The sequence below is a fragment of the Salvia miltiorrhiza genome, chromosome 8, assembly GCF_028751815.1.
Source record: "Salvia miltiorrhiza cultivar Shanhuang (shh) chromosome 8, IMPLAD_Smil_shh, whole genome shotgun sequence".
Taxonomy (NCBI): Eukaryota; Viridiplantae; Streptophyta; class Magnoliopsida; order Lamiales; family Lamiaceae; genus Salvia; species Salvia miltiorrhiza.
The window spans coordinates 48,507,535-48,518,346 of record NC_080394.1 but is presented as its reverse complement, the minus strand read 5'-3'; the positions used below and the strand labels follow the sequence as shown (position 1 = coordinate 48,518,346).

At 36.7% G+C, this 10,812-nt stretch overlaps 1 protein-coding gene across 1 annotated transcript; it reads left to right on the top strand.

Annotated features, from left to right (window-relative positions):
• Window positions 1–673: 673 nt before the first annotated feature.
• Window positions 674–3,765, top strand: LOC130996915 (autophagy-related protein 18a-like). Its single transcript, XM_057922183.1, has 4 exons — window positions 674–1,604; window positions 2,647–2,851; window positions 3,066–3,192; window positions 3,602–3,765. The coding sequence occupies exons 1-4, from the start codon at window positions 873–875 to the stop codon at window positions 3,669–3,671; spliced, it is 1,134 nt and encodes a 377-aa protein (XP_057778166.1). The 5' UTR covers window positions 674–872; the 3' UTR covers window positions 3,672–3,765.
• Window positions 3,766–10,812: the final 7,047 nt, after the last annotated feature.

The window sequence follows — 10,812 nt, the reverse complement described above, 5'->3', positions numbered from 1 at the left end:
ACCAGAATTTCGTAAAAGTTTTAATTTAGGCGCCATTAACCCATCTTATATTTAAGATCATGCATCCTATTATAAATTGAGGTGGTATTGGGTACACCTGGGTGTATCGTACACCCGGGTTGACTCATACCCAAATTTTGACCCGCATCCTAACTCAAATCGTGTAAATGACACTATTCGGTTATACAAATGACACTGTCTGTAATTAATTGATATTATTTTGTTATATAAATGACACTATAACATTGTAAATGACATTGTGTATAATTGACACTATTCATAAATATAAATGACACTTCTTGTAATTGATACTATAAAGATTGTAAATGACACTATAATATTTTAAATAACAATATAAGATTGAAAATGACACTATAACATTTTAAAATGTTACAGTGTCATTTATATAATTGAATAGTACAATATAAGCTGTGTCGTTTGTATAACTAAATAAGTGTCATTTACACAATTTGAGTCAGGATGCAGGTTTGAATTAACATGCGGGTCAAGATTTGGGTACGAATCAATCCGAATGTACGGTACACTTCATGAGATTTTATGTTATAAATTTGAGCGTTTGAGACTCAATTGGCTTTTACTTCAACTATTATTATTCTTATTATTATTATTATTATAACTTATAAGAGACCTGAGTCAGTATAATTAGGAAAAGTTTTTTCCTAACAAACAGTCGTTGCTTATGTGTGTATTCGTAATTCATAAAAATCTTAATTCGAAAAGGACTCGAGTCCTGAAACTGAAACTAGTCTTCTTCTCCTTCTCCGTCTCAATCTCAACTCCTTTTTCTCTCTCCAAAATCATATTTCTTCACCCACAATCATGCTACTGCACTCCATACTTATAAAACTTCAATGTCGATGAGCTCCCCACTCTGCGTCTCCTCCTGCTCCTCCCCGTCGTCGTCGGACTCCTCTTCCTCCGCCATGCCTCCATCCGTCCCCGTCCAAACCCCCAATCCTGTGAAACCGGCGTCCGTACTCCGCTTCTCCTTCAATCAGGACGCCAGCTGCTACGCTGTTGGCACAACCGACGGCTTCATCGTCTTCAAGGCCGATCCTTTCGCCGAAGCCTTCCGCCGCAACTTCTCCGGCGGCATTGGCATCGTTCAGATGCTCTTCCGCTGCAACGTCCTCGCGTTAGTCGGCGCCTCTAAATCTGACCGCAACAAGGTCATGATTTGGGACGATCATCTCAACCGCTGCATCGGCGAGCTGTTGTTCCGGTCGGAGGTGCAGGCCGTCCGCCTCCGGACGGATCGAATCGTCGTCGTGCTGCTGCATAAGGTTAATGTTTATAATTTCTCCGACTTTAAATTAACACACCAGATTGAGACGCTGGAGAATCCGCGGGGACTTTGCGAGATTTCTCAAGCGAGATCGATGGTGCTAGTTTGTTTGGGATTACAGAGGGGGTGCGTGCGGGTGGAGCAATACGCGACGGCGAAGTGTAACCATGTAATGGCGCACAATTCGAGCGTAGCTTTTGTTGCTTTGATGGATGATGGTAGGCTGATGGCAACCGCAAGCAGTAAGGGCACGCTGGTACGCGTGTTTACAACGATGGATGGATCATTGCTTAAGGAGGTAGTTATTTTGTCTCCCTGTTCAATGCTGTGATTGATTCTCTGTTTGCAGAGTGTTTGAATTGTTTGTTCAATGTTTTGAGCATTTGTTCTTTTAGATTGATATTTAGATTACTTCCGAAGGAATTTTGTGGTGATTTAATTGCCTCAAATGCTGTAGACTAAGTTTCAGAACTGCTAGAGAGAGTTGATAGTGATTGTGAAACAATTAAGTCATCATACTGATACAACTAGAAATCAATCTGTGGATTTTTATTTTTTTCTGAAAAAATTTCTTGGACAACTAAACATAATGTCTCATATTTGATTTGCCTTCTATGTGTTTGCTTATGTGTCTACCATTAACATGCTGTAGTATATATTCATTATACATGTCTATAATCAGATCAACGAGTAGATCATTCTCCCGGCTGCTTTGGGAGAATCAATGTAGTATGAATGTTCTCCATGCTGTTTAGCGTTAATTGGAAACGGAGAAACACAATCAGTAAATATCAATCGCTAAGGAGTTAGTCGAGTACGATAATCATGTTGTTATACCTTTATAAGGAATGAATTATACGCATCATGAAATACGGCTATACATGGTGTCTTCTAATTACATGGACAGTAAATCAGATAGGCATTCTCCCTTGTCTAATGAGTTTGTATCTTATAGTATATTTGATATTTCCTCAACAAATCCTCTAAATCTCAACTAAGAAACATCTGAACCACAATTGCAATTAAGCATATCTCCTAAGTAGCAGAATCTGTAACACTCTGTTGATATTGGAATGGATTGTCGGGGTGCTTTCTCTCTCTAGATTATGGCTGTGGTTAGAATCCTATAATTCCAGTGAGTTGTTGAGTTGTGATCATTGGTATCTATCCTAATAGAATGTAAACTATCTCTATTGGGAAAAAGAAAACCCATTGAGGCAAAAGTAGGTGGCAAATTGTTTATGAGCTGTGTGAAGTCTGATTAGCTGTTTCCAATGTAGTTTCATTCCTGTTACTTGACTCTTATCTCTGTTACTAAAAAGTTCCCCATTTTAATGCAGCTGAGAAGGGGTTCAGAAAGAGCAGCAATTTACAGCCTTTCATTCTCTCCGACTGGCAGATGGCTGGCTGCTTCAAGTGATAAGGGAACTGTCCATGTTTTTAGTTTAAAGGTTGATTCAAGATCTTCAAGGACCAGTCGTTCACAAGTAGCCGAAACAAATGAGCTTGCTCTACTTTCCTTGTCACGTCTTTCCTTCATCAAAGGTATCATATTTCTATAAATATGAAGAACTCATATACATCTGTGGATCATATGAAGTTTCTTTAATGAGAACTATACAAGGAAGGGCCTAATTTTCCATGATCGAAATATTTAGTCACCCTTATGAGCATCATATCTGCAATAAGTCCTTCAACTCACTGCCCATTTGCCACCTTGTAAATGATACTAGTTTGTATTCTGGTTTGAAATATGCAGGTGTTCTGCCCAAGTATTTCAGCTCGGAATGGTCAGTGGCTCAATTTCGCGTACAAGAAGGGTTGCAACACATTGTTGCTTTCGGGTGCGAGGAGGACACAGTTGTTGTTGTTGGCAGTAATGGAAGGTATTAGTATTTTGCTAATATCTATCAAGTTGAGACCCCCCCTAGGGTGCTTTTTCTTTTATTGATAAATATTTATCATGAAAAAAAGAATAAAAATAACAAAAACTTATGTATATAAACACCTCCTTTCTGTTTTTTCATTTTCTACAAAAGAGAAATTCATCATTTTTCATTCTTCATTTTCACTTCGGATAATATTATCACATCAAAAATTGAGGGATAATATTATCTCTCATTGAAATGAAAAGAATTAACAAAATATGGTGAAATTCTCTTTTGTAAAAAATAAAGGGGGAAAAAGAAGATATTTAAAGACAAATTTTTATTATTCTTTATTTTTTCATGATAAATTTATCAATAAAAAAAACACTTTCTTATCATAAATGCCATAATCTTCTTTTTCATGCAGATATTATAAATGTCAGTTTGATCCAGTGGTGGGTGGAGACATGACCAAACTGGAATCTCACAACTTCTGATCCTGTCATTGTGGTTTATATCTGTATAGGCTAATTATTTAAATGTGAATATAACTTTTATTAAGTGAACAAAAAGGAAAGTAAGCTACAAGTAGATCATGGTTGTTAACGATGGAAAATGGACCTAGGGCAAAACGATAAAAATGGTTCTCTATCTACCATCATAAAAATATAAGATATCACTTTTTCTTTTTTTAAATCACATTATAACATTTTGATAGAAGAAAAGTATTAATAATTATAAAAAAAAAAATGACTTCTTCTTACTATTTGACTTGCAAAGTCATCTATAATATCATTTGTTTCAAGATGCTTTAAGATATCTTTTTTAATATACAAAATTGTTAAATTATTTAATTTTTTTGCGATATCGTCGATCTTAAATGTCTTTAACAATTTTAAATTCGAGAAATTCCTCTCAGCTGGAGCAACGGTACAAGGCATAGTCAATAAGATACTATAAGCTAATGCAACATTTGGATGACAATATGCAATTTTTCATAAATTCAAGAATTTCAACAACTACAATATTTTATGAGGTAATATATAGAATTGTCCACTTTCATATTATAAATTTAAAATTTAGCCTATGAAATAAAAATTTTAAAAAATGGCCAGTTTTTGAGCAAAAAGTTCGAAATACCCCTCCCCTTAAAAATTAAAAAAAAATTAAAATAATTTTTTTTACTCCCCACATCCCTACCCCCAAGCCATAAAAAATAAAAAATTTACTCCCCCCTGCCCTGCCCACCCCCCCAACCACCCACCTCCAAGCCAAAAAAAAATTTTACTCCCCCTACCTGCCCACCCCTCACCACCCACCCCGAAGCCAATTTTTTTTTAACTCCCCCTACCCTACCCTCCCCCCCGCCCCTGCCCCTGCCCCTCGACATCCCACCCCGAGACCAAAAAAAAAAAAAATTTACTCCTCTTGCCCATGCCCAACCCCCTGACCCCCTCCCCCACACCTCCCAGCCACCCACTCCTAAGCGATTTTTTTTTTTACTCCACCCCTTACCTTTCCCCCAAACCCCCCACTCCCCCACCCCCACCCCCACCGACCACCCATCCCCAAGACAATTTTTTTTTTTAATTTTTACTCCCCCCTGCCCTGCCCTAAACCCCCTCCCCCGACAACCCACCCTCAAGACAATTTTTTTTAACTCCCCCACTGCCCTGCCCCCGACCCCCTCCCACCCCCCCCCCCCCAAGCCAATTTTGTTTTTTCTTGAATTCATATTTTTCTTGAATTTACAACTTAATTTCCTTGAATTCACAATCAGATTTATAAATTTACAACTTAATGTTTTTTTAATTCACGACCACATCTATGAATTCACAACTTAATATTTCTGAATTCACAACATAATATTCTTGAATTTACAACCAGATCTATAAATTCACAACCAACTCGATGAATTTACAACTTAATCGTTAGTGTTGGTTGTGAATTCGAGCTTTAAAGCTCGAATTCACAACCAGTTTGATGAATTCACGACTGAATTGCTATTGTTAGTTGTGAATTCGAATTTTAAATTTTGAATCACAACCAACTCTATTGCTAGTTGTGAATTTAAGTAGTCGTGAATTTGAGTTTTAAAGCTCGAATTCACAAACTATTTGTTTTGATTGTAAATTCTCGAATTCACAACTTAATATTCTTCAATTCACAACCAGATCTATGAATTCACAACTAAAACTAGAATTCGCAACCAACTCGATGAATTCACAATTGAATCGTTAGTGTTGGTTGTGAATTCGAGTTTTAAAGCTCGAATTAACAACTAGTTATTTTTCAGTTTGATGAATTCACGACTGAATTGTTATTGTTAGTTGTGAATTTTAGTTTTAAATCTCGAATTCACAGCCAACTCTATTGCTAGTTGTGAATTCAAGTAGTCGTGAATTTGTGTTTAATTTAAAGCTCGAATTCACAAACTGGTTGTTTTGGTTGTGAATTGTCTAATTCACAACTTAATATTCTTGAATTCACAACTAGATCTACGAATTCAAAACTAAAATTAGAATTCACAACCAACTCGATGAATTCACAACCGAATCGCTAGTGTTGGTTGTGAATTCGAGTTTTAAAACTCGAATTCACAACTAGTTGTTTTGGTTGTGAATTCTAGAATTCACGACTGAATTGCTAGTGTTAGTTGTGAATTCGAGTTTTAAATTCCGAATTCACAACCAACTCAATTGCTAATTGTGAATTCAAAGTAGTCGTGAATTTGAGTTTTAAAACTCGAATTCACAAACTAGTTGTTTTGGTTGTGAATTCTCGAATTCACAACTTAATATTCTTGAATTCACAACAAGATCTATGAATTCACAACCAACTCGATGAATTCACAACCGAATCACTAGTGTTGGTTGTGAATTCGAGTTTTAAAACTCGAATTCACAACTAGTTGTTTTGGTTATGAATTCTCGAATTCACAACCAATTTGATGAATTCACGACTGAATTACTAGTGTTAGTTGTGAATTCAAGTAGTCATGAATTTGAGTTTTAAAGCTCGAATTAAAAAACTAGTTGTTTTGATTTGGGTGGGGGGCAAGGCATAGGGGAGTTAAAAAAAAATTGGCTTGGGATGTAACACCCCGCCCATTTATATTAAGTTTAGAATTTATTTTGAACTTAGATTATGATGATTTACGCCGGAGAATTTGAAATAAATTTATTTTAATGCCAACAAAATGGTTTACAAAATCTTTGAAAAATTCATTTATTCAAATCTTTATGCATTTCATATTATTTAAATTGAATTATATGAATATGTGATTAATTCTATATGCTAATATTATTTTTAATACTACATGATTTAAATTAAAGTCTATGTTATTTGAATGTGTTGGGTTTTATTAAGTCTTTGGGTCTTGTTGTCATGAATAATTTTGATAAATAAACTAGCCCAAGAACCATTTTTATGTTTTTCCAAATGAGCCCAATCAACTTCCATGATAAGCCCAAACCACAAGACACATTTGCTGCTGTCACCATGTCACCACTGCCAAGTACAGCAGCACCAGCACCAGCACGCCATGCTCCCTCAGCCACTCTATTCACCTATGCTCACCCATGCCTTAGCTCCTCTTTTCACTCCTTCACCCCATGCTTGCTACCATGCTTTCTACTGCAGCAAGTACCTTAACCTGTTCATCTACTCCCTTAAATATCTCCCTTGTTCATCTATTCTTCACCCCAGCAACGAAATTTAAACAGGTAAAGATCTCATTCTCCCCTTATTTCTCTTGAATCAACAAGAACAAACTCTTAACCATTTTCTGCAAATCTTTTCTGCAGAAATAAGATCACCATAGCAGAACTCATTGAATCAAGGTTTTGCCTTTAAACCCCTCTTTCAATCTCTTTCATTGACGCAGCAAGATTTAAACACCATTAAGATTTTACAAACCAACAAGCATGAGTACCAACTGCATAAACCTGTATACTACAAATTGTGCTTTTGCAATGTTTTTACATAATAAATCAAGACCTGTAAGTTGGAAAAAGATTCGAACTTGATTCTGTGCTAAACTTGAGCCTTGATTGTTGACTGTTGAATGTTGAGTGTATGCTTGCTGTGGTGAGAGTCGAGTCAGGGGAGAGAGGGAAGGCGGCGGCCAGCGGTGGCTCCGAGCTGCTGTCTGGCCGGAGCGCGTAGAGAGAGAGAATGAAGCCGAGGGTGCGTGTGTTCTGTTGGCTGGGTCGGAGCTCGGCGGCGGCGGCAGCGGCCTGGCAGCTGCTGTCTGTCGAAGCCAGAGAGGGAAAGGGAGGGAGAGAGAGAGATGGGGCGGAGGCGGCGTCGTGTGTGGCGTCGTCGCTGCCGGAAATTGAAGGTAGGGCGCAGTCAATCTAGATTTTGAGGATCTAGGGTTCCAGTGGGATTTAGAGAGAGAGGAAGGTTAGGAGGGAAGTGAGGTGATTTAAGACTTCGGGTTTGGGCGAGCGGCGGCGGCGGTGGTTTCAATGCCGCTGCGGCCGCCGGATTTCAGAGAGAGTCGGCGGCCTGAGGTGGTGCGTCGTGTGTGTATTCCGTGGGAGAGGGACAAGAGAGAGAGGTCAGAGGGTGGCGTGGCGTTGACCGGGGTTCCCCGGGGTTGCTGCTGCGCCGGAGGTGGGCCGGCGTTGGCCGGAGATGAGGGAGAAGGGGTGGGGAGCTGGGCGACTGTGTGGGGGGTGTGCGTGTGTTGTGTGAGGTGTGTGTGTATGCGTGAGTTGTTTAACAAAGAAGAAGGGGAGAAAATAGAGTTGGGGGTTTGGGCTTTGTCTGGACTGATTTGTTTTTAAAGAAGTTGGGCCCTTTTAATTTTCGAAATGGGCTCCCTAAAATTTTCAAACTGGACTGATCTATTTAATTAAATTGGTCCTCTGATTTTATTTAAGAAATGGGCTACAAATTATTTTTATAATTGATTTGCCTTACATATTTGATTGATGATTTAATTTCCTAAATATTTAATTAGACCAAACTGATTTATTTTAATTATTTTTAAAGATTAAGTTGCATAATATTATTATTATGTGCATATGTATTAAGTGTGATTATTGGTTATATGTTTTAAAGCATGAAAGAGATTTGCATCGAAAATTGTGCATAAAATCATTTATGATTAAATTGACTTTATTATTAATTCAATTATTTAAGTAAAATCGAGCAAGGATATTGTTGGTGTCCTTAACTCAAAAATTTAGTTTTCAAATATTTATTAAATTTTGAAAACCCGGCTAAGTGAATCATAGGATGATAAGCACTACACCATGACTTAAGATTAGATTCAGGAGACCTATTAAGATTATAGATTTCTTGTAGGCTTTGTGGATCGTGAGGATTAGCATTGCTATACCGATTCAGAGTTAAGAATAAACGACAGGCATTGCCTAATCAGGTGGGCTTATTTTACAAATGTATGATTTAGCTATTGAGTTTAAATGTTTCAATAAAATGCAAACTGTTTATCCGATAAAACATTTTTGTGCACTCTGCTCTGTTTAAGGCTCGCAACAATGAATCGATCGAGGTTCTCTCTTGACCTAACACGTTATTTGAGAATTGTGTACACCTATTAGCTGACTCGGTGGGTTGATCTCCATTCGGGCGCTAATCATGTATGAGGCGTTATAAGGGTACTCGACGGGATGTGTTCCGGAGCATTGGGTCCCAAATGGGAACTTGACTGGGTTACGCCCTCAGTTCAAGTAAAGCGGGAGAAATGGATCCGTCGGTGGCTAAAAGGATCACAACGAGTAACGGAAAGGGAGTGTGACAATTGCGCGCAATACAATAAAATGTTTTAACATGCTTAGAAGTTATTTCAATTTAAAACATTCTAAGTCATGTCAAGTATAATTGGATAAACTGCTCTTATGATTATGAAATGTTTATAAAAATGCTAGCCCACTAAGTACATTAGTACTTAGCCCAAAATTACTTTCAAATGTTTTCAGGTTGATTGGTCGGTGCTGACGGGGCAGAGCTGAGGCTAGGGTTCAACTCCGTATTTTGTCTTTCGCTGTTGCACTAGCTCTTATTTGTCTTTTGTTTCTCCAACTTAAGACTTTTATGTTAAATTCTGAATTATGCTTCTTATCGAGCTTAGACTCTCAACTTCTAGCTCTATGTTATTTAACGTTGGTTATCGGAAGCATGAAACCGAACTTGTGATCCTAAGGCTTAGAATGTTGTTGATTGATTAGTATCACTTGATTTTTGTCTTTCTTCACTCAAAGGGCGTTCCCTGACTTTTATCCTATAATTTGAATTCCACAAGGTTATTTCCTTGTTTATTTCTATGATTTTAGTCGCACCTCGATTATAGTTTATTCCTTCAAGAATTGGGGTGAGACAGGGTGGGTGGTCGGGTGGAAGGGGGTGGGGTCAGGGGCAGGGAGGGAGTAAAAAAAAAATTGGCTTGGGTGTGGGTGGTCGGGGTCGGGGGGTGTGTGCCGGGCAGGGGCAGTAAAAGATTTTTTTTTAAGGTAAAGGGTAAAATGGTAAGTGTGACCATTTTTTTAAGTTTTTATCTTAGTGGATAATTTTTAAATTTACTAAAACAAATAGGTTAATTTCAAAATCCACTCTTATTTTATTTGGCAATATAATTTGTAATATTTTTAATTCACTAAATAAATCATCTAAGTCAACACCAGATATCTTATCATGAGTAAAAGTAGATTTCAAATTAACACAACAATGTCTTAACTATCCAAAGATTTTAAAGTTTTCGAATCAAATCAAAAAACCAAATATATGATCAAATGATTTCATATATTTAAATCTACATTTTAAAGAAGCGATCATGTCCACAATAACTATAAAATACTCAATTTTAAATGACTCTTCGGGTGATAATGAAACTTCAACACTTTCTCCATCATCAAATTATTTTTTTTCTAGTAATACAACGTTTTGTTGAAAATATTGGCTCTATATTCATATTAAATGCAAGACTCTTAGCAATAGTCAAACTTGTATCAAAACTTTGATTCTTATATTTTTCAAAAAATGATATTAGACTTTCTAATTGTTTCATGACAGAGTCAGTGCACATAGTATACATAAAAAATGATATTAGATCTTATAATTTTTTTGGACCTCAAAATTCTTTTGAAATATATTTTATTAGATTATAATAATAAAATATATAAGAAGATATAAAAAAATTTGAACCCCAAAAATGATGGACCCGGCCCTCCTTCAGAGACGACCTTCAAGTAGGTAAGCTTGCCACTGTTTATATGATGAGCCTAATGATGATAATTGTATATTTATGTTAGCATCTTAACTGACAATTTTTATGTTGGCCCAAGGAATGTACAATATATTTTATTTTGTGGTCATACTACTTCAAGAATTTATGTACAATATATTATTTCCACTTTGCTTATTAGGGTAAGCGGTGTATGTTGTTTTTATTTATTGAAGTTGTTATTCGGTATTTAGAAATTCAGAACATCTTCCGTAATTCACACCAAACTTGGGTAATCCATAAGTGTTTTCAACTCAAATAGTTCTTTTTTTTTTTTTTGAAGAAGTAAGAACCAGACAAAATAAAACCATACAGAGATGTGGTCCAAAAGTATCTACATCCCGAAGACAAAGGAGATAAAATCAAACATAAGTAAAATATATAAA

Bases quoted from the DNA above. Each gene is read 5' to 3' on its own strand.
- LOC130996915 (XM_057922183.1), top strand. From the start codon at position 873: ATGTCGATGAGCTCCCCACTCTGCGTCTCCTCCTGCTCCTCCCCGTCG. The intron at 1,605-2,646 runs GTAGTTATTTTG...ATTTTAATGCAG, and splicing joins ATGGATCATTGCTTAAGGAG to CTGAGAAGGGGTTCAGAAAG. The intron at 3,193-3,601 runs GTATTAGTATTT...TTTTTCATGCAG, and splicing joins GTTGTTGGCAGTAATGGAAG to ATATTATAAATGTCAGTTTG.